This window comes from Orycteropus afer, unplaced genomic scaffold (assembly GCF_000298275.1).
Source record: "Orycteropus afer afer isolate SDZICR_OR568_19922 unplaced genomic scaffold, OryAfe1.0 scaffold00017, whole genome shotgun sequence".
In the NCBI taxonomy this organism is placed as follows: domain Eukaryota; kingdom Metazoa; phylum Chordata; class Mammalia; order Tubulidentata; family Orycteropodidae; genus Orycteropus; species Orycteropus afer.
The window spans coordinates 6753547-6777744 of record NW_006921604.1 but is presented as its reverse complement, the minus strand read 5'-3'; the positions used below and the strand labels follow the sequence as shown (position 1 = coordinate 6777744).

General features: G+C 40.8%; 1 protein-coding gene across 1 annotated transcript in view; it reads left to right on the top strand.

Annotated features, from left to right (window-relative positions):
• Window positions 1-299: 299 nt before the first annotated feature.
• LMAN2L (lectin, mannose binding 2 like) overlaps window positions 300-24198 on the top strand; it is a 35732-nt gene continuing 11833 nt past the window's right edge. The window contains exons 1-7 of the mRNA XM_007959440.1: window positions 300-486; window positions 1735-1853; window positions 7368-7485; window positions 8299-8381; window positions 22216-22248; window positions 23570-23731; window positions 23823-23937. Of these exons, the coding sequence (XP_007957631.1) occupies window positions 300-486; window positions 1735-1853; window positions 7368-7485; window positions 8299-8381; window positions 22216-22248; window positions 23570-23731; window positions 23823-23937 (817 nt within the window). The remainder of the gene's footprint in view (window positions 487-1734; window positions 1854-7367; window positions 7486-8298; window positions 8382-22215; window positions 22249-23569; window positions 23732-23822; window positions 23938-24198) is intronic.

The window sequence follows — 24198 nt, the reverse complement described above, 5'->3', positions numbered from 1 at the left end:
TTTAAATTTCCTCTAGAGCGCAAAGAAAATGAAAAAAAAAAAAAAAAAAAGAATCACTACATATCCCGGCATGCCTAGTGGCGCGCAAGACAAATGCAAATAAAAGACTCTGGAAATTCGGCTACGCCCTTTTTCTGGGTTGGCAGGGCAACTGATACACAAGCCAGCCAATCGCTGAGATATTCACCTGAGGAGGCGGGGATTCGACAAGAGCCAATAGAACGCAGGGCAGGTGGTTCCACTGGCCAATGGATTGGGCAACAGGGCGGGCTTTTGGTGAAGGGAAGGCGGTGGGAAAGATGGCGGTGGCTTCGCGACCCTCTGGGTGGTGGCTGCGGTGGGGATATCATTTGTCGGCTCGAGTTGGGTCCAAGATGTTGCTCCTGCTCGTTTTATTAGGGTCTGAGCAGGGGCCACAGCAAGTCGGGGCGGGTCAAACGTTCGAGTACTTGAAACGGGAGCATTCGCTGTCGAAGCCCTACCAGGGTGAGGCGCCCGGAGCGAGGTGGTCTTGCAGGGGAGGGTTTCGAGACCTAAGCTGAGCTGCAGAGGCGGGAGTGATGAAGGGTACCGTGGCTTTGAGGAACCTGTCCGCGGTGCGTGGGGGGCCTACCGGGACTCCTGCCGCGTTTGGGCGCCCCGGGCCGGAGGTCAGGCCCCCCCACCTCCAGTCTTAGCACTGGAAGTTTCCAGCAGGTTCGGGTGGTGCTCTCGGCAGCTACTAGTGCTAGTCCAGGACGTAGGAGTGAGGGAGTTTGGAGTTGGACAGGAATGGGAGAAGGGGAGAGTCATGCAAATGGTGGAAGACCACTAGCAATGAGCCAGTCTCTGAACATTTTTGTGGATATGCTAGAAATAAAGCAGGTAGTAGAGCTGGAGTAGAACTTGGACGAAAATGAGAAACAAGATATATATATATATATTTTTTTTTTTTTTGGCCGCTTAGCACTACTGCTCTTCTCCAGTCCAGGAAAACTGTTGATGGACGAGGACAGTTTTTTATTTAGACACTAAAGTCTAAAAGGCCTTTAAGAACACCTCATGGTTGAAAAAGTCGATACATTTAAATACAAAGAGGACATTTAATTACAAAGAGCGCGAAATCCGTGCAGACCCGCTTAACACAAATCTGTTTCATGGGTGGGCTATGGGTGTGTGGGATAGCGCAAACACGCAAAAATCCAACTCAGACAAAGTATGCGCTCCCAGTAAAGGTCATCATTTATTCTCTTAGCAGATGCATTGGTGCTTGCTCTGGGCTGTTCCTTTGCTGATACCGTGGGTTATACAGACACAATATCCCACTTTAGTGGAGGTTTGGGAATGGGTAAGAAGAGGAGAAGTAGCATCACATTGCAATCATTGTTTAAAGAAAAATATGATTAAAAATAAAATATAAAACATAATCATAAAAATATGAAACCCCAGAGGCCTGAAGGTCAACTGCTTTTTTGGTATTACAGGAAATGATCTTCTCCGCCAGGGTTCCTGAGCTACTATTATCATGACATGGTCAATAAAGTGATAGCTCTGATGTACTTTGAGGTCTTTTGAAAAAGGCATTGTGAAAGGAAGCTGTAAAGATGATAAAGATTTAAGATTTATGAGTGACAGGAGGTGGGAGATTGACATGAAAGGGAAACAAAGGTGATGCCACCAGCTTTTGGAGAGTTCTTGGTGGCCTTCTGAAGGCTGGTGTTTAAGAATATGAACTGATGTACTTCCTCCCCACAGGTGTAGGCACAGGCAGTTCCTCACTGTGGAATCTGATGGGCAATGCCATGGTGATGACACAGTATATCCGACTTACCCCGGATATGCAAAGTAAACAGGGTGCCCTGTGGAACCGGGTGGTAAGAATCTTTCTCCTTTGTTGGTTCTCAAACTTGGCTGTCTGTTGGAATCAATGCCTGGGTCCCACCCCCAGAGATTGGAAATTAATTGGAACTGAGTGTGTCTTATATGTAGTGTTGCTATAACATAAATAACTAAAATGGGTGGCTTTAACAAACAAATTTATTTTCTCACAGTTTGGAAGGCTAGATGTCCAAATACAGGGTGCCAGCTGTAGGGATGGCACATTACTCTCTGTCCATCCCTGAGTTATGTTTTCTATGTATATCAAGGATCTTTATTTTAGAGATTATGATGACCTTCATAACAAAGAAATGCACTCTGTTGTCCTAATCATACCAAAATAATGTATTTTGAGTCTGTTTTCTGAAATGTTTCTAATTCCTGATTGGTCTTATAGTGCTGCTTCTTGGAAGTGAATAGCTTAATTCTTGTTTAATTATTTTGCTTTGTAACATAGAAGACTACTCTTAAATTTATCCCAGACTTCATCCCAGTATGCCACTCATTATTTTAGCTTGTAGAGTCTAATTTTAAATTTTATTTTCATGTGAAAGTCACTCTCACTCTGAGCCATTGGTCATTTCATTTGTCCTCTGGACCTTTTCTAGCTACAGTGTCTTCCTTGAGGTATGGCAGCAAGAAGTGAATGCAGCATTCCTGGTGTGGCTGCAGTGTGATTTTGTACAAGTGTAAGATGATGTTTTCTTTTTGGTTTTCAGGGCTCTTTCTAAATCTTTTTACTTTTGGGGTTGACATTGGTATTCTTTGATACTTTTTCCTGGGCCTCTCATAAGCTAAGGATTTATTTTTACATATTTTTTCTTATTAATTGTAGATAGTGAACCTTAGAAAAAAGAATGGTTTCTTTGTCCTATTTACTTTATGTGGCAGAGAATTCCGTAGGAGCGGAGAGATAAGAGGTAGAGGTTTCTCCATGAGCTCTTTGCAGGAGCTGGCCTCTTAACCCAGATTCTAATGCTGAACACTTGTTCTTGGACAGAGTGCAGGACAGTGTGTTCTGGTAGAAGAGGTGAAGGGCTGGCAATTGAAAGACTTGGGTTCTACATCCTGCGCTATCATAGACCCCATGAGCCCTGGGCAGGTAGGTTATTTAACCTCAGTTTTCAGTTTCTCTGTCTGTCAAATGAACTTTTAAATACCTTTTATTTGTCTACCAGGGTTGTGAGAGTAGATTAAGGCAGTACAAGTGGAAAAAACCAAACTCACTGCCATCAAGCCAATTCTGACTCATAGTGAACCTTATTGAGTTTCCAAGTTTGTAAATCTTTACAGAAGCAGACTACCCCATCTTTCTTTCATGGAGCAGCTAGTGGGTTCAAACTGCTGATCTTTTGGTTAGCAGTTAAATGCCTTAACCACTGCGCCACCAGAGCTCCTTTTGTAAGTGCAAAGGCTTTGTAAAGTTTACGTTATTACAGAAATGTGTATTGTTATTAGGTTATTATTTTAGACCTGTTGTAAGAGTGATAGGCTTTTGGGGTTTATAAATGATTGTGTCTAAGGCTTGATCCTTTGTTGCTGTATGCCTTAACTCTGTTATGAGCAAATCTAATCTTGGATCTCATTATCTTGCCCTTTTTCCAATTCTCTGATACTTGCATCCTTTGTTGTTTGGCTATCAGGATGAGCAGTGGAGTTGCTTCAGAGTTATTTAAATAAAGTGCATTTATTTGAGCAGTGGTTCTCCAGCTGGGTTGTCCATTGGAATCAATGTCTAGGTCCCACTCCCAGAGATTCTAGTTTAATTGGAATGAGTGTATTTTAGTTGCCTAGTGCGCTATAACAGAAGTACTGAAATGGGTGGCTTTAACAAACAACAGTTTATTTTCTCATAGTTTAGGAAGCTAGAGATCCAAATTCAGGGTACAAGCTCTAGGGGAAGCCTTTCTTTCTTTCTGTCAGCTCAGGAGGAAGGTCCTTGTCTCTTTTGTGCTTCTCTTCCAGGGCATTCTTCATGTGGCTTGATACCTTTCTTCCCCTACTTCTGCTTGCTTCTCCATGTAAAATCTGCTCTTTTTCCATCTCAAAAAGATCGACTCTACACTGATACACCTCAAAAGAAAAAAATACACTCACTGCCATCGAGTTGATTCCACTGTAATAGGGGAAAAGAGACCCCAGGTTCAAACAGGTTCAATAAAGACACTTTTATTAAGTGTTGGACAGGACAAAGACAATCGTCCAGGATGTGGGGAACCATCAGCATGAGAAAGCTGAATTAAGTCTGCTGAGTCATGGCCATGGGCTAATTATATATGATTTTTTTTTAAAAAGAGAAATCATCACAAAATCGCGGGAGCTCTGGTAGTGTAGTGCCTAAGGCACTTGACTATTCACCAGAAGGCTGGTGGTTCAAACCTACCAGCCACTAATTGAAAGGAAGGTTGAGCAGTCTACTTCCCTAATGATACCACCTCAGAAACTCAAGGAGGGGCCGACTCGACAGGCACATAACAACAACAACAACATCACAAAATTATATTTGGCAAATTATGGTAAATTTATTCCTCACTGTTGTAGGTGGGATTACAGAAGCAAGGAAAAGACCATGATTGGGCTATGTACATAATTGAAGATGGAAAAAGGTTACAGGATTGGTTCTGGGCCTTGACTACCTGGTAAGTGGTGGTCCAGATAGGCTGTGACTCATGACCTTGCAGCCTGAGTCTTAACCACAAGGTGGCTACCAAACAACACCAAGACCCCAACCTTATTTTAAATTAGAAAACGACATTGTCAGACAAGTTGCCTAGTTCTTTGTGTGAGTATAATCTGCTTTCCACCTTCAGAAGGCTGAAGGCAAACTGCCCCTTCCTAGGTGTGCCCTAGAACTTGTCTTTGTGTAGCCACAATGCTGGTTTAATGGTCAGAAAGAACCCAAATGGTGTTTGAAATTTGTGTCAAGCCTCAAAATGGCATTAGGGCTTCCACTGCAGATCACAGCCTTCCACAACCCCAAGTGCTTTAGAATTTAAGCTCTAATACATGACTCATAATGATCCCATTGGGTTTCCAAGGCTCTAAATCTTTATGGAAGCAGACTACCTCATTTTTCTCCTGTGGAGTGGCTGGTAGGTTTGAACCACTGACCTTTTTGGTTAATAGCTAAATGCCTTAACCACTGTAAGATCAAAGTTCCTTAGGCTGATGTTGTTGTTATGTGCTGTTGAGTCGGAGCCCACTCATAGCGACCCCTCCTTGGGTTTCTGAGGCAGTATCAGTACGAAAGTAGATTGCCCCATTTTCCTTCTGAGTAGTGGCTGGTGGGTTTGAACCTCCAGCCTTCTGGTTAGCAGTCAAGTGCCTTAGGCACTATGCTACCAGAGCTCCTCCTTAGGCTGATACACCTCCGTATTTACTGACTATCTCCTTACCTGACATTATGCATTTATAACAATAGTAAAATTACTATCCAAATATTTTGCACACTAATGATGTATGTCTGGTACATACATCATCTATGTACCAATGAACACCAAGATGAGAGTAACGCAGGCTGTGATGGTTAAGGTTATGTATCAACTTGGCTAGGCCATGATTCTCATTGGTTTGGCAGTTATGTAATGATGTAATTTGGCAGTTATATAATCATACAGTCATCCTCCATTTTGTGATCTAATGTGGTCATCTGCCATTGTCACAGAGGAAAATTTTTGCATCACTACCTTGTCTTTTTCCATAGTGATACTGCCTGGGAAACCCAAGGAGGGGTCGCTGTGAGTCAGGTCTGACTCGACAGCACATAACAACAACAACAACAACCTTGTCTTTGGAACCAACCATGTTGATAAGTGAGAAGTGAGTGTATTGCCTTATTAACATAACAAAGAACACCCATTCCCAAATGGGATTGTAGCCACAAATATAAACAAAAACAACAACAAAAAAACCCAACATAACTGCCATTGAGTGATTTGCAGACTCATAGTGACCCTGAGGCAGTATCTCTATGGAAGTAGATTGTCCAGTCTTCCTTCTGAGGAGTAGCTGAGTGGGTTTGAACCCCCAACCTTCTGGTTAACAGTCAAATGCCTTAGGCACTACACCACCAGAGCTCCGGCCACAAATATAGGGGTTAGGATTTACAGCACATACTTTTTGTGGATGCAATTCAATCCCTAATGGTGTGACCCAGGTAAACGTATTTTTGAAAGCCCTCAGGTGATTCTAACAGGCAACAGTTTCAGGACCACTGTTGGACATAGTTTTGAGCAAAACTGTATAGCATGTGCTACATGTGAAGCCAAAAATAAATGGCAGACATTTCTTGGTTCAGTGTAAACTCATCCTGCTCTTCTCCCAGGGGTATAATTCCTACCCACTGGCTATGGGGAAGCTTCCTACCACTGGATTTCACTCTTGCCATGAAATTTAAATGGAGTAGCAGAGAGATGAGAACTCAAAATGACAAGACAGGGCCTAGGCTCATCAGAGGTAGGTAAGCTATTGCAGATTTCAAGCTGCTTTGATGAATTTAAGAGTAACCTCACCACCTTTTGATTCTGTTCTCCTAATACTAACACTTTTGGAAAAGTATCCCAGAAATTAAAAACAAAAACTGAAAGTAATCTAGCAATATATTGCCCAGGAACCAGAGGCAGGGTATTTGGAGAGCCTCTGGCTGAACCCAGCTGGTTTATCTGTTCCTCCTTCCCTTCTTTCTTCACTGGGAACTGCTTTAACCAGGAGTTTCTAAACCAAACCCACTCTGATTTCTCCTTAAAACTAATTCATAGCACTTAATTATCCACTTGCTTCCTCCTCTGTTTTTCTAAAGTTTTGTTATACAATTCAGAGTCTGATTAGCACCTACTTCTTTGATGTTTCTCACCAGAGGCTGTTTCTATGTTGGGGATAGTGTTGTTGCCTCTGGTGCTTTGTATGTCTTGTTCAAGGACATGAGAGTTTAGGGGACAGTAACTTAAACCTTCACTCTTGTGAACTCTGGCTTGTCACTTAGTTGATAGAGGGCCAAGTCTAGCTAATTAGAGTTGTTTATAGCATCTGCTAATTATTCCCAGAAACTCTTTGCATAATGGCTTAGCTTTTCTGATTCTTTTGTAACAAATGAGACTTTGACCTTTAAATCCAAGCATTTTAGAATCTTTCTGTCAATGAGGGGTGATGCCAAATTGAAAATGAGTATTAATTTAGTTACCAATGCTCCTTTGGCTGCCTATTTTGCTGGGTGAAGAATGTGGGAGTCTAAATTAGCGTACATCTGTCTTTTCTATCTTGGGAGTACTATCCTGTTTCTGTTGGGAGATGTTGAAGATAATTGGGAAGTTGGTTCACTTTTCGTATTAAATCTCTTATACATTTGAGTGGCTCAATCCACTTAATTTTACTTAACAACTCTTAGATTTTGATTCTGATCCTTAGCCTAGTGTTAAGGGCATTATGCTTTCCAAGTCTCTGGATAGCTGATGGAGCTTGAGGGCTTTAGCAGTTCATTCTGCTCATTGATTCCAGTGTCTTTTTCACTTTAGCCATGTTTCCTGAGAGACTGGGAGTTGCAGGTGCACTTCAAAATCCATGGACAAGGGAAGAAGAATCTGCACGGGGATGGCTTAGCAATCTGGTACACAAAGGATCGGATGCAGCCAGGTATTGGGACCCTGGGTTACTCCTGTGTGAGGTGTGACAGCCTGCTTTTTTATGTGCCCTCTTTTTGAGATGGGTACTTCTGTACCATGCCAGCAGTTTTCCTTCTACCTTGATGTGTGTGGATGAAGACTGGCCTGTGTAGGCCCTAGACTGGGGTCTAAGTCCTAATAATCAGGTAAGCTTGACTTATCCTTGGGAGATTTCTTGCTTGTTAATTCTTTCCAGATTTCTCTGTGAAACCAGTTGGCCTGTTGGCTGGGTGAAAGCACTAGCTCTCCCAGATACTCGTGGTTGGGTGAGCCCATTTCTTTTAGGCATGCACAGTGAAAGATCTCAGCACTGCTGAGTCAAACACAGAGTTAACCAATTTTTTTCTTGTTGTGCTGCTGGAGCCATTGCTCTAAGTAGGTGGCAGGTTCAACCTGATTTGACCTGATCTCTTTTTCAACAAGAAGTCGACCTTGGGAATTCACTTCTCTCTTGGGGGCATAGTCTTCACCAAGTGTTTGTGAAACACAGTTCTGTAGGGGTGCCTTAGCAACCAGTTTGGATTAGGGAGCTGCTATAGTGCTAAACATGGTTGCAGTGGCATTTTCTCTTTTCCCTGCCTTCAACAATAGACAACTACAGATACTAACTGGATGCTATTTATAGGCCATGCACTTTGCTGGGTGCTTTTACGTGTGTTTTCTCATCTTAGGAGAGGCCTGGGAATCCTTTGAATTTCACTTTTTCCTCCATCGTAGTGATATATTATTCCTTTATCAACTCTTGGCTTTATTTCATTGTTCATCATCTGTTCTTTCTCTCTAGGGCCTGTGTTTGGAAACATGGACAAATTTGTGGGGCTGGGAGTATTTGTAGACACCTACCCCAATGAGGAGAAGCAGCAAGAGGTAATGGCAAGTGTCAGCGCTTAGGTCAGCTGCACTGACATCTCAGTCCTTTGCCTCAAGAGTATTGTTCAGGAGGGAACAGAGGGAATAGAAAGTGAGGGGTTTGGTTGCATTTTCTTCATCTATAGAACTTCAAAAGCTAATGTCCTTGTCAGTGCTTTTTCTAGGGAGAACTGTTTGTGAGTGCACACTCCTTTGGGAATAGCAGTTGTTAATGGGGGCTTTTTCTTTAGGATTAACAGTGTTCTCTCTTGCGTACCTTCAGTAGCCACTGAAATTGAGCAGTGTCTGCTTGACTGGTTGGTGATCTGGCTACTAGTCCAGCACCAGAGCAAGCTGAGTTTATCTAACTGAGCTGGCCCTTGACTTTTAATATATCACTGCTGTGCTCTCTTCTGCAGCTTGCTCACACTTTCCAACATCCTTTATTTCTTCTCAGCGATTGAGGAAATCCCAGCAATTCCGTGAAACCAGTATCTGGATATTTGCAGAAGCTTCTTGCTTCTTATTAGCTGGCTCTGGGGGTTCTTTAGGCATCCCTGAGTGGTGCAGTTAATGTGCTCGGCTGCTAACTGAAAGATTGGAAGTTCTAGTCTACCCAGAGGTACCTCAGAAGAAAGGCCTGGTGATCTACTTCTGAAAAATCAGTCTTTGAAAACCCTGTGGAGCACAGTTCTACTCTGACTCATGTGGGGTCACCATGAGTTGGAGCTCACTTGATGGCAATTGGTTAAAGGGTTCTTTAGCATTTTCTTTTACTGACAATAGGTTTATAGTCTCTCTACCCTATGGCATTGCCACCAGATGGTGGGAAAGTGATTACAATATGACAATTTGTTGTGTGTATCTTGTAGATAAATAATAATTAGCAGTGAAGGTAGGATTAGGAATAGCAACAGAGCTCACTGTAATTGTTTCCCAAAGTTTATTATGAAAAATTTCAAACTTAAGAACAAAATTGGTAGAATAGTAGAATGATCATTGGGTGAAACACCCAGATTCAATGATGCTTAACATTTTCCCACATAGCTTACTTCAGAGGAGGCAGAAAGTGAACCTGAATTAGAAGAATGAGCCTTTTGTTGTGAGTCAGTTATAGAGTTGCCTCTGTCTTCTTTCTGGGCTTCACATTAAGGACTTTCTAGGTATCAGGCCCTGGGAATTAAATAGGGAGCAAGACCAGCGTGGCCCTTGCACTCAGTAACACTGATACATGAAAATTCTGATGGGGAAACTATGGGGCACTGTCAGAGGACACGTTGTTGTTGTTGTTATGTGCCGTTGAGTCGGCCCCGACTCATAGCGACCCCTCCTTGGGTTTCCGAGGCAGTTATCACTACGGAAGTAGGATTGCCCAACCTTCCTTCCGAGGAGTGGCTGGTGGGTTTGAACCGCCAGCCATCTGGTTAGCAGGCAAGTGTCTTAGCCACTATGCTACCGGAGCTCCCGTCAGAGGACATAGCAGGAGAATTTAATCTGGAGTGGGCATGATGATCATGGTCATGACTGGAGAAGGCTTCCTTCCTAACATTTACACTGAGGTGTATAGGATAAGGAACCAGTGTCCATGTAGAGGGAAAAGCATGCTAAGGTGCTAAGACAAGAGAGAACAAGAGAGGGGGAGATCTAAAAGAGGATAGGAGAGAGATGAGGCTAGAAAGAAAAGCAGAGCCAGCAGTCCTGCCTCCAGGGGCCATTGTTCACCTTGTGTTCTTCAGTATTAACACTGTTCCCTCTTGTGCATATTAGCAAGTGGTGTTTCCTTGGGTGGTTGGTGGTTTGGCTATTTATGCCAGCACCAGTGCAATCTGAATGTATGTGACTCATCCTCACCATACACATTTTGAGGCCAGGTTCTGGAGGGTCATCTTCCTATTAAGGAGTCTAGACTTTATTCTAAGGGAGTAAGTTCATGAGAGGCTTATAATGAGGGGCATTTCATGACTAGATTTGCAGTCATGCTGAGGACATGGTGGTAGTTAGAAATGCATCGGGATAAGTGCCATGGCCTTCAGGGATTAACTCGAGTTTTAGACCTGGGTGTCTGGAATCAGAGACAAATTGTTCAAACGCTCTGCACATTTGTTTCACCCTCGGATAGTAGTAACTCTGATTTGAGAGAGCAGATCTAATGAGCTTCATATTAAGCCCATTATTTTATAAGGAGAGCAGATGTTAATCAAAAAAATTACTTTTAGTTGGTAAAAAAATGGAGGCTACTTTTCTGGCCAGCTATTGTGGTTCTTAAGCCCAGCTGCAAATTGGAATTAACTGGAGAGCTTTAAAAAATACTGATGTCTAGGTCCCAATCCCCTGATTCAGTTAATCTAAGGTGCAGTCTTGTAACCTTTTTTTTTTTTTAACATTTTATTATGCTTTTGGTGAAAGGTTACATAGCAAAGTACTTTTCAATTCAATAATTCCTGCACAGATATTCCCGTGAAATGCTTGCAATCCCTGCAATGTATCAGCACTGTCCCCATTTCCACCCTGGGTCCTGTTTCCATTTTCAGTTTCCTTAACCTCCCTGCCTTCTTATCTTTGCTTTGGGGCAAATGTTGCCCTTATGGTCTTTGACAGTTAATGTTCTAAGGAGTATATTCTTCTCAGGTGTTGTTTATCATATAGACCGGTCTATTATTTGGCTGTAAAGTGGTCTCCAGGAGTGGTGCAGCCTTATTAAAAGCTGTCTGGGTGATTCACACATATAGCCAGTGCTGAGAACCCATAGACCATTATCAAGTGCTTGTTTCCTTAAAAAACTAATAAAAGCATTTCTCATTTATTAGGTGGGAGCCCTGATAGCACAGTGGTTAAGTGCTTGGCTGCTAACATAAAGGTCCGTGGTTCGAATCAACCAGCTGCTTTATGGGAGAAAGATGTGGCAGTCTGCTTCCATAAAGATTTACGCCTTGGAAACCCTATGGGGCAATTCTACTCTGCCCTGTAGGGTTGCTGTGAGTTGGAATTGACGTGGCAGCAGTGAGATTTGGTTTTTTGTGTTGTTAAGTGACTACCATGTGCCAGGTACTTTGCATATTGTCTCAATTCTCATCAAATCTCCTTAAAGTTATTGTTTTATTCGTTTTTGCTGGTGAGTAAACAGATTCAGAGAAAGTAAGTGTCTTGTTCAAGGTAACAACAATGTGAGGTAGAGCCAGTTTTTGAACACAGGTGTCCCTGATTTCAGAGGCTGTGCTTTTTAAACTATGTGTTGCTCTACTGACTGCCATCCCATTTTTCCTTCTGTCAGATTGATTTCTTCCTTGAAAATGGAGACATCATTTTTATGTGATTTCCTGTGTAATTTTAGTTCTTGGAGTTTGAATGTAAATTCAGTCCAAAGAGTATATGGAGTATACTTCTTTCTAAAGACCAAGAACCTGAAACTATCCTAGTAGGTAATATCAGATATGTTTTGTCAGTAAAATGGTTTACTTTAATATCAGACATTGCATATAATAAAGGTACTAGGCATTGTTTTAAGCATTTTTAGATGTATTGCTCACTTCTTAAAACAATCCTATGGGAATAGGTATTGTTATCCATACTTTATAGGTAAAAAAACTAAAGTGCAGAAAGGTTAAAAAATTTGTCATTAATAGGTGTGACTCCAGAGTTCAATATTACTGTTTTGAACACATAAGAATAATGTGACAAATAGTGTACCTTTTGAAAACTTGTAAATGCATATGTGTATCTACTGTACAAGGAGAACAAGGAGCAAGCAGGAGAGTGTGCAGAGCAATTTCTCAGATCTCTCAAATCTCTGGTCTCTTGTTTCCTTGTCACCAGAGCACACAAGACCCCATTCCAAAAAACCAAACTCACTGGCACTGAGTCGGATCCGCTGCATAGCGACTCCTCCTTGGGTTTCTGAGGTGGTGTCACTACAGAAGTAGATTGCCCAGTCTTCCTTCCAAGGAGTGGCTGGTGGGTTTGAACCACCAGTCTTCTGGTTAGCAGTCAGGTGCCTTAGGCACTATGCCATCAGCACTTCTCAAGACCCCATTGCTCAAATTATTATTTCCTACTGTGTTTGTTTATAATGAAACTCTGGGGAAATAATAGCAACCTGTCATTCATTTAAGTAGGAAATGAGGAAATTAGGTATATAAATTGAGTTTAGACTTGGTTCTCTGAGACAACAACAGATTGCTCAAATTCATATATCATTGGTTTCCCAATCAGTAGTGTGCCAACTCTAGTTTAGGTGGGTAGATCTAGAACTTAAATATTTGGGTGCCATAGTGAGGCTTCCAGATCACTTGCAGATTAAAATGGTAATTAAAGAAGAAATAGAAAATCTGAATAGACCTATAACAAGTGAAGAGATTGAATTAGTAACAGGAAAACTACCCACAAAGAAAAGCCTAGGCCCCGGTGGCTTCACTTGAGAATTCTACCAAATATTTAGAGTAGAATTAACACCACATTTTTCTCAAACTTTTCAAAAAATAGAGAAGAGAACATTAGCCCACTCATTCAATGAGGCCAATGTTATCCTGATGCTAAAAACAAAGATATTACAAGAAAAGAAAAGAACAGACCAATACCCTTTATGAATATTGCTGTAAAATTTTCAACAAAATATTAGCAGATCAGAATATTACCAGCAACATATAAAAATGATTTTATGCCAGGACCAAGAATTCAAGATTGATTTAAAATCCAAAAATCAATTAATGTAATATTCCCTATCAGTAGAATAAAGGACAAGACCATATGATCATCTCAGTAGACATGCAAAAAACATTTGACATAATTTAACACCTCTATGATAAAAGCACTCTCAACAAATTAAAAATAGAAGGGAACTTCTTTAACTTGATAAAGGGGATCTGTGGAAAACCCACAGCTAACATCATTCCGCCTCAGAAACCCAAGGAGTAGTCTATATGAATTGGAATTGACTGGATGGCAGTGAGTTTTTGGTAACATCATATTTAATGATAAAAGACTAAATGCTTTTCCTCTCTAAGATTAGGAATAAGACAAGGATGTCTGCTCTTGCCACTTCTACTTAACATTGTCCTGGAGATTCTAACCAAGGCAGTTGGCAATAAAATGAAATAAAAGTCATCCAGACTGAAAAGAAAAAAGTAAAAATACCTTCAAGAATCTTGAAAAACCTATTAGAAACTGGTTCAGTAAAGTTTCAGGATATAAGCTCAGTATACAAAAATCAGTTATATTTCTCTATACTTGGAATGAATAATCCAAAGTGAAATGAAGAAAATTTCATTCATACTATTATCAAAAGAATGAAAGACTTATAGATGAATCTAACAAAGTACAGGATTTATACTTCAAAAACTACAAACACTGTTGAAAGAAATTAGAGAAGAACTAAATAAATGGAAAAATATGGCTGTTCATAGACTGGCAAACTTAATACTGTTAAGATGACAGTGTTCCCCAAATTGAGCCACAGATTTGATGCAGTTCCTATCAAAAGCCTCACTGACTTGTTTGCAGAAATGGGGAAACTGATTCTAAAATCCGTATGGAAATGGAAGGGACTTGTTTGGCTATTGACAACAATCTTGAAAAATAAGAACAAAGTGAAGGACTTGCACTCAAAACTTACTACAAAGTGACAGTAATCAAAACAGTGTGGTGCTTGCATAAGGATAGACATAGATCAGTGGAATAGAATTTATGGTCAATTGATCTTTGAAAAGGGTGTCACAACAATTCAATGGGGAAAGAATAGTCTTTTCAACAAATGGAACTAGAACAACTGGATATCCATATGTGAAAGAATACATTGGACCCCTACCTCATACCATATGGAAAAATTAACTCATAGAAGAAAACAGGTATAATTCTTCATGACCTTGGATTAGGCAAAGGTTCCATAGATAATGCTACCAAAAGCACAAGCAATGAAAGAAAAAGTAGATAAATTGAACTCATCAAAATCAAAAATTTATGTGCTTCAAAGAATACATCAAGAAAATGAAAATACCACCACAGAGTGGGAGAAAACAGGCAAATTATGTATCTGATAAAGGACTTGTATCTTGTATATATAAAGAACTATTATGACTCAAAAAGACAATCCAGTTTTAAAAATGGGCAAAGGATCTGAATAGTTATCCAAAGAAAATATACAAATGACTAATTAGCACATGAGAAGAAACTCAACATAATTAGCCATGATGGTAATGCAAGTGAATACCACAAGGAGATAACATCCACTAAGATGACAAAACTGAAAAAAAGATAGCATGTAGTAAAATTTAACTCTTGTACACTGCAGGTGGGGATGTAATATGGTACAACCACTTTAGAAAATAGTTTGGCAGTTCTTCAGATGGTTAAACAAAATTAACCATATGACCAGCAATTCCACTCATAGACTTGACCCTCCTTATTCTCTGTAAGATGTTTGGACCTTAGCCCATGGAGGCAGAAGCAGCTGGTAGAGAGTAGAGAGAACAGCTATATTCTTCCCAGATCAAGCCAGCTTGGAAATCTTGTTGAGGCATTCCCCACATTTTTTTAGGGTGATGGTAATTTTTCCTCCTCTGAAACTGGAAGAAAATTGCAAACACTATGCCATCCAATTTAAAAACACATTCCTTCAACTCTTTATCTTGAAGACACTGATCCTTCTTGGCCTCTTAAGTCTTGGCAGAGAGCATCTCCACATTATTAAAGGAATTCCATGACCTCTTAAGTTCTCTTGTTATTATCCAACTTGGATGCAATTTAGGATTATTGGTGGGGCATATTTTCTAAGAGAGACTCCTTTGGAAGTCAGGCCTACAGAGTATTGGCAAGCTCTTGAGGTAGAGCTTCATTAGTGAGAACTGGTTTTTGAAAGAAGTATGGAAAACTTAGGGTTTTCTGCTAGTATTGAATGATGGCAAGGAGAAGATGATGTTTTTCCCTGGAACAGAGAAAGAGAGAGCAAGGAAGGAGGGGCAGAGAAGATGCTACGAAGATGCTTCACTCTTGATTAGTTCTTTACCTTTCTTGGTATCATGACCCTTTTGAGAATCTCATGAAAGTCATAGACCCACAGAAAGATGTACATACACTTAGAATTTTACATGGAATTTTAGGAGGTTCATGGACTGTGGTCAGGATCCCCTGTTCTATAAAGTTTGATAGCTCTTTTTATTAACAACAAATATTCACATAACTATAAAAACGATGAGCAGCAGTGAAATTAAGACATATTAGGCTGTATTCTGAATCTTGGCACTTGTCATCTGGGTGGGTGGATTAATATAAACTTCAGTGTTTGGGACATCTCCAGATTTAAGTTACTTGATTGTGTAGTAGTATTTCTTGAAATCTCCAAATTACATGATTTGAGTTTGCTCTAGTGGGGTCACAACAAAAAGAAATAGGATTAAAATCATACCTTGAGTTTCATAAGGGGGTACGTATCATAAAACCAAAAAAACCAAGCTCATTGCCATCGAGTTAATTCCGACTCATAATGACCCCCTCTGGGTTTCTGAGGTGATCAGTCTTTATGGAAATAGATTGCCCAGTCTTCCTTCCATGGAGTGGCTGGTAGGTTTGAACCACCAACCTTCTGGTTAGCAGTCAAATGCCTTAGGCACTCACTACACCATCAGCTCCATGTAACACAAACAAACCTAACACACTGCTGTCGAGTCAGATCTAACTCATAGCGACCCCTCCTTCAGTTTCTGAGACGGTATCTCCACAGAAGTAGATTGCCCAGTCTTCCTTCCGAGGAGTGGCTGGTGGGTTTGAACCATCAGCCTTCTGATTAGCAGTCAAGTGCTTTAGGTACTATACCACCAGAGCTTGTATGTATTGTAGTGATGTTCATATATATGAACGTTCTCCAGGCCTGGAGGTGCCACTTTTCTCTGTCCAGCTGAGCTATGAGATTTACAAATGGAGTCATTAGTGTAAGTCAGTGGTAGTTTGGGCTTTATTAGGCATCAGTAGTATGGTGAGCATCTTGCTGATGTTGATACCCCTTTTTATAGGTGTTGCTGAATTAACCAGTCACTTCTTTATCCAGATTCCTGCATAAAAGATTAGCTGAATGAAGATTACTGTAAAACCCAGCTACTTGTAATGTTTTGAAACTCTGAAAAATCATTGATCAGTCTGTGGAAGTGGCAGTAAAATGTGTTTCATTAATGATTCAAAGGGATTATCAGCAAATGGAGGAGTAATAGAAGAGGCATTTGTCTTGTTAATTCTTCGTTTTATATAAAAGCCATTCCTGCTCATTACAGAAAAATCAGGAAGGGCTAAAACAAAAAGCAAAACTGTACAAACATCTGTCTAAAAATAAGAACATTGCATCAGGTTGTACATACTGTTTTTAAGAAAAACTTTGTTAATTTTAGAAATTTTCAGACAAATTGAAAGGATAATACTAGATTATTACTAGATTTTTATTTTGATAAAGTTTCAAATTTTTAGATAAGTTACAAGAATACTAAAAAAGAATTCCTGGGTGCTCTTGACTTGGATTTTCCAAAATGTTAATAACATTTTGCTACATTTGCTTTGTCCTTTTCTTTCACTCTGTGTGGTGTATGTGTTCATGGGTGTGTATGTTTATTTTCTGAGCTCTTTCAGAGTAAATTGCCTTCATGATGCCCCCTTACTCCAAAATACATCAGTGTATTTTTCTTAAAAACAAGGCATTCTCTTCCATAGCCACAGCATAATGATCAAAATCAGGAACTAAATTAATATTGATACAATTCTGTTATTAATCTATAGACCTTTTTCAGATTTCACCAGTTATCCTAATGATATCCTTTACAGCAAAAGGAAATCCAGATCTATGTTATATTCAGTTATTATGTCTCTCTTCTTTAATGTGGAATCATGCTATAGTATTTCTTTGTGTTTTAGGATACATACTTTTTTTTTTTTTTTATTCTTAACTGTGTACAGGTGTACCTTGTTAATGCACTTTGGTGATTTAATTTTCACAAGTTGAAGGTTTGTGGCAACTATGCATTGAGCAAGTTTGTCAGTGCCAGTTTTCCAACTGCATGTGCTCACTTGGTGTTACTGTGTCACATTTTGGTAATTCTCACAATACTTGAAACTTTTTCATAATGTTATTACACACTAATAGATTGTAGTATAGGTACAGTGCCTATAACTTTTATATGCACTGGGAAATAATACACTTTGTGTGACTTGCTTTATTGTGATAATTCACTTTATTGTGGTGTTCCGCAACCAAACCTGCAATATCTCCAAGGTATGCCTGTATACTAAACATTTTTTCACGTTGATTTTTAAGGCAGTGTGACATTGTGATTGAGTTGTGCCTCTCAGGCCAGACTACCTGGTTTCAAATCCTGGGTCTACTACTTAATACCTGTATTATCTTGGGCAGATTTTCTTATCTGTGAACTGTATTAGTGTCTATGATACTAATACTACCTCATAGAGTTATTATGAGAATTAATGCATGAGTGCATACCATGTACGGTACTAAGTACAGTGTACGTCACAGAGTAAACTCTAAGTAAATGTTAACTCTTATTATTCACATGTTAAATGGCATTCCCATGGTGCATTTTTCAAACGTCTTGGCAGCATTTGTTTTGGCTCTGTTCTCTCATCTCTCCCACATTTTTTTCCTTCTCATCTAAGTTCCAGAGGGCATACTTTCCGAGCCTAGTAGACTACAGTATATTTTGTGTCAGAAAACACTGCTCTAAAAGACTTGTTTCCAAATACTGTCCATAAACTTGTATTCATTGGTAAGAGAGTTTTCATGGGCCCAAGAATAGGAATGGTAAATGATCTTTTTCATAAGTGCCAATTGTATCCAATTGTTTTACTATGAAATTACATAGTGATTACATAGTGTTTAGTCTATCTCTGTTAAAATGTCCTTTTATAAAATGATGTTTATTATAGATGGTTTGTTTTTTGTATGTGAATGTGTCATTATACTTTTAAGTTATTTTATTTTTTTTATACTTAATTTTATTTTTGATGAAACTGTGCAGAATAAAACCTGCTTCCATTCCATAATTTCTAGACTTACTGTATCACTCACTGCTGTCAAGTCAGATCTGACTTACAGTGACCCCTCCTTGGGTTTCTGAGGCAGTATCACTGCAGAAGTAGATTGCCCAACCTTCCTTCCTAGGAGTGGCTGGTAGGTTTGAACCGCCAGCCTTCTGGTTAGCAGTCAAATGCATTAGGCACTACACCACCAGAGCTCCTAGACATAATGTATGTTGTTATGTGCCATCAAGTTGGACCCGACTCATAGCGACCCCTCCTTGGGTTTCCGAGGCAATATCACTGCGGAAGTAGATTGCCCATCTTCCTTCCAAGGAGTGGCTGGTGGGTTTGAACCTCCAGCCTTCTGGTTAGCAGTCAAGCGCCTTAGGCACTGCACTACCAGAGCTCCTGACATAATGTAATAGATGGGTGTTTTTTCATGATTATGTTTTAATGTATTTAATTGGCAGAAATTAATACATAAAGTAATAGTAATCGACAACCCTATTAATTCCCAGGGAAAGCTCTGGTAGCATAGTGCTTAAGTCACTTGACTGCTAACCAGAAGGCTGCCGGTTCAAACCCACCAAACACTCCTCAGAAGGAAGATGGGACAATCTACTTCCATAGTGATACTGCCTTGGAAACCCAAGGAGGGGTCACTATGAGTCAGGTCCAACTCAACGGCACATGACAACAACAACAACGTTAATTCCCAAATATTTTTAGAAATTTTACTGGTCCACAGCAATCGGTAGTCTTAGAATTACTGTTCTAATGGATATATGTTTGGCATTATGCTTATATATAAGTACCTGTCAACATTACTTGTACCTAGGTATGATGAAGGAGCTCTGATGGCACAGTACATAAGGCATTTGACTGCTAATCAGAAGGTTGGCAGTTCGAATGCACCAGCTGCTCTGTGGAAGGACAATGGACAATTTACTTCTGTAAAGATTTACTGCCTTGGAAACCCAATGGGGGTCATTATGAGTTGGAATTGACTTGATGGCAGTGGGTTTTTTTGGTTTAGATATTGATTAATTAGTTACTCACTGAACAAACGTTTATTGACTCCCTCCTGACGGCCAGATTCTGTAGTACATGCTTTGCATATCTCATTTCATTTCATCTTTATAATCAACCCTGTGAGCTGTGTATTATTCTGTCTACAATGAGGAAATGCAAGATCAAAGAAACGATATATATCACCCAAGATTATTGTTGTTATGTGCCGTCAAGTCGAACCCGACTCATAGCAACACCTCCTTGGGTTTCTGAGGCAGTATCACTACGAAAGTAGTTTGCCCCATCTTCCTTCCGAGGAGTGACTGGTGGGTTTGAACCTCCAGCCTTCTGGTTAGCAATAAAGTGCCTTAGGCACTATGCCACCAGAGCTCTCCACCCAAGATTAGACAGCTATAAATGGGGTATAACACAGTTAGAACTGACATCTGTGCAGATACCATGTGTGTTCTTTTTTTCTGGCTAGAGGTCCACAACCAGTGTGCTCCGGGCCGGTGGAATTTCAGCATAGAATTAATAAATCCACAAACTTATATGTCTCTTTTTCAATCAAGCTTTGCTGGAGGTAAACTTATCATGTAGAGTGTCTTTCTTTTTTTGAAAGTGGTCTTGTGGTATAAAAAGTTGAAAACATTTCTTCATCTTACAGACAACAATTATTTGGACAATTGGCAGGGGTTACTCATCTGGTGATTCATATTAGGAATGAAATAACTTATCTTACTGAGTCAGTGTGATTCTTCAGCCTGTGGTTCCAGCTGCTTTCCAGGGAAAGAAAATTTGCTGCTGTGTGAAATTAGTGGTGACCTAAGAAACACTTGAAGAACTCCTGACTGGGCAAAGAAAATAAGATAGTATTTAAAGACTTACTACTAATGTGTGGTTTAAAAGTTGAAGGCCCGGTCATGAATTGCTGACATTGAGAAGTTTAAGTTACATAGCCATGAGGCTCTGTGCCTAGTGCAGTGTTTCTTAAATTTGGCTGCACAGCACAATCATCTGAAGTGCTTTTTAAAAAATACATAATCCAGGGCCCTACCTTAGATCTACTGAGTGAGACTCTGTGGGTAAAGAACCACTTATCTTTGCCATTGAAAAGCTCTCAGGTGATTCTGAGGTCCAGCCAACCTCCAGCCTGGCTATTACCAGAAAATCAGATGCCGTGCCAGCCTTTGTAAAGTAAAGCACCCATAGGTTAAGGATAGTTATTGTAGGTCCTTTCTAAAGTTATAGTTTAAAGTTCTGATCACAGGACTGGGGGTGACAAATGAAACAAGGCTTGGAATCATCAGAGCTACACAGATCATTTTTATTCCCTTCTTTAATTGTTCACTGAAATTAGGGGCATTCTGATCAGAAGCTCATTTCTGTAAATAGCTTGGTAACGTAGAATTCCTTATTCTAAGTGATAATTGTAAGTTGTTTTGTGATAATTTAATCACCCACTAATAGGCATTGTTTCATTCTGTTATGCGTAGGGTCACTGTGAGTCAGAATTGACTCTATAGCACCCAACAACAACAGTTATCCCCTGATTGATTTCATACCTCTCTATATATTCTACCAGAGATGTTCTGAGGCCTACCTCAAACTCCTTACTGTGGTCTGTAAGGCCCTACGTGATCTAGTTTCTTTCTATCTCTGTACCCTCCACTCACACCATGCTCTTCTCACTAGCTGTGTTTCAGACACCCCATCTTTTTAGTTCCTTGAATATGCTCCCATTTTGGGCTCATATGCTATTTTGGAGAACTCCCTCTAGTTACTGGGTCTCAGCTCAGATGTTGCTTCTTCAGAGACATAGTTCCTCATCAGTCTTTATTGTATTACGTGTTTTCATTATCACTATCTGAAATACTTTTCTTGTTTATTGCTCGACTCTTCCACTAGAATGTCAGCTCAGTGAGAGCAGACACCTTGCCTGTCTTGTCTCCCATCGAATTCCCAGCATCTGTAACATGCCTAGCTTGTCATAGGTGCTAACTAAGTATTAGAGGAATGCTTTGGGCTCTCCACCTTAACCCACCTTTCCCATAGGGCAAGGCTGAGCTGAGCTTGTATAGACAACCCTAGTTGCTAGTAACTTAGAACTGTGACAGTTTTCTGGAGCAAAGCTAAATACCTCCTGCCTAAGGAAGATTTTTTAAAGCTGCTGTGCTGCAGTGCTCTCATGGAACTTCTTCCTTGTCCTTGTACTGTGGGTTAGACTGACAGCGGTCATTTGGAAGTATATGTCCATAAGGCTCAATTAGAGGATAAATGATCCCTTCAGATTAATTTCACAGTCTCTTGAATGGTGAGATTTCTGTCTTCTGGCAAGAGCTCAGTAAATGACATCTTGAATTTGGAAGAATTGAGCCCTATTTGTCTCTCCCATTTCATCCCTTGCTGTAGAAGTACTGTAGTCTGGATACAGATAAATCTGTGGCCTGATCTTCCGACTCCCAGAGACATAGGGGGCTCTGCCTGGACAGTGTGATGCTGTGTGTTTTAATAGGGCACCTTCTGCAAGCTTCAGGGCCCTCCCTAGGTTAGAGAAGTCTTCCTAGTGGACTCCTTTGAGAATCTGATGACACTAACAGACCTTCTCCTCAGAAAAATGTACAAGCACCTGTGCACGCAATTTTGCATATAATGTAGGGGAGTGAGGACCTGCTGAATGCTTTCCATGGACTCTAAAATCCTGGTTGGGGATTTAGGTTGGTTTGCTCATCCCTCACAGCTGGGTCATAGCTCTCTTATGGTTGTTTCTTTCTCACTTGATCTCCTGTCTTCTGTGCCCTCTCTTGTTTCTATAATAACCTGCTGGACCCCTCAGGCCCAGAAGAGGCGATATTCTCCTGGCATCCAGGTACTCAATTCTTGACCAACCATAGCCATCTCTCATTCCCATATGTGTCCACTCAACATTTGCTGCTGTTTGGTATCTGTGTGGCTGTTGTCTCAAGAGTCACCAGTCTCTGATCTCGACTGCATCTCCACCTTGCATGTTGACTGTGTAGGACAATGGGAAGCTCACCAGAAAAGTAGCATGCCTCATGTTACCCTCTCCTTTGATCACCCTGCCTCTGCACTGCCTTAGCACTGGGCTTGTTCTGGAATGGTTAGCTCATCATTTCTAAGGGAGAATTTGCTTCTACAACTCTATTGGAAAGAGAGGAACTCTGAAGTAGAAGGGGAGAATGGGTGGGACACAGGGAAACTTTCATTTTCTCCTTGTGTTGGGAGACCCTTCCCCTGAGGAGTTATTGGGAGAGGTTATGTGTGGATGGAGCCCTTGGGTGGTAGAAATGGTTAACATACTCGCTTGGCTGCGAACCAAAAGGTTGGAGGTTTGAGGCCACCCAGAGGTGCATCAGAAGAAAGACTTGTGATCATCTTCCAAAAAACCAGCCATTGAAAATCCTAAGGAGCACAGTTCTGCTCCGACACACATGGGGTCACCATGAGTCAGAATAGATGCAATGGCAACTGGTTTTATGTGTGATGAGGTTTAAGTGGGCTGAAGGGTTTTTGACTAAGAACAGTCATCATGACTGGATAACACCATCTGCAGCCAGGTTTTGGCAGTGCTTTTTCTGAGTCCTAATCCATTTAGCATCACATTGCTCATAGTGTTTTAGAATTTGAAAGGAGCTATTCTGAATGGAAATATGCAAATGGGCATTTCAGAATACCTGCTGTGTGCAAAGCACTGACCTTGGGTGGAGGGGAGGTGGGGGAAGGGAAGGGACTGGCTTGGAGACACGCAAAATACCACGATGAATGATTTTTTTCTTTAAGAAGCTTTTGTGGTAGGGGAGGAGATATGTATACATATGTAAAAAGAAAACCACCAGCCTTGGGCAGTATGTAAGTGCCAAAGGTGATCTCTAAGAAAGGTATACGCCAGACTTCAGAATCTTAGAGGTGCCATTTCAGGCCCACCTCAGACTGGGAGCAAGGAGAGCTACTGAAGGCAAGTACAAAGTTCAATCCCTTTCTAGGCCAGTATCCCTTATTGGCCATCTGAATATAAGGTCTTAGGGGGCTGCTAATAATAAGGCAGAGTAGTTGTCTGGTTTGCTGTAAGGGGCTCAGCTTGTATGTGCAAAATTCCTAGTGCTGTTTGTACAGGTATTCCTAAGAGCTCTTCCTTATTGTCCTCTGCTTTTCCCTCCCTGCTTCTCTAGCGGGTATTCCCCTACATCTCAGCTATGGTGAACAATGGCTCCCTCAGCTATGATCATGAGCGGGATGGGCGACCTACAGAGTTGGGGGGCTGTACAGCCATTGTCCGCAATCTCCATTATGACACCTTCCTTGTGATTCGCTATGTCAAGAGGCATTTGACGGTAAGTCCTCATCTTGGACTTGTTGATTGGTGGTGTTCTCGCTCCTATTCTTGTGGACTTACCATGATTTATCTCTTCTTTTTTATTCTAGATAATGATTGACATCGATGGCAAGCATGAGTGGAGGGATTGCATTGAGGTGCCTGGGGTCCGTCTGCCCCGAGGCTACTACTTTGGAACCTCTTCCATCACTGGAGATCTCTCAGGTACTGATTATGCAGTCTTTGTTTACCCTGACTGAGGTAATTTCTCAATTCCAAAGCCTTTTTGAGGCTTCTCAGGAGGAAGAGTTAGGCAAATAGAGATCGGGGAAGCAGATGCCCAGAGAGTACTTGTTTTCCTGTGTTCTTGTATCCAGAGCTCTTCAAAACCTCAGGCCTAATGTGCAGAAAAATGAAACAAGATCTGTACCTCACACCACACACAAAAACAAACTCCAGATGGATCAAAGACTTAAATGTGAAACC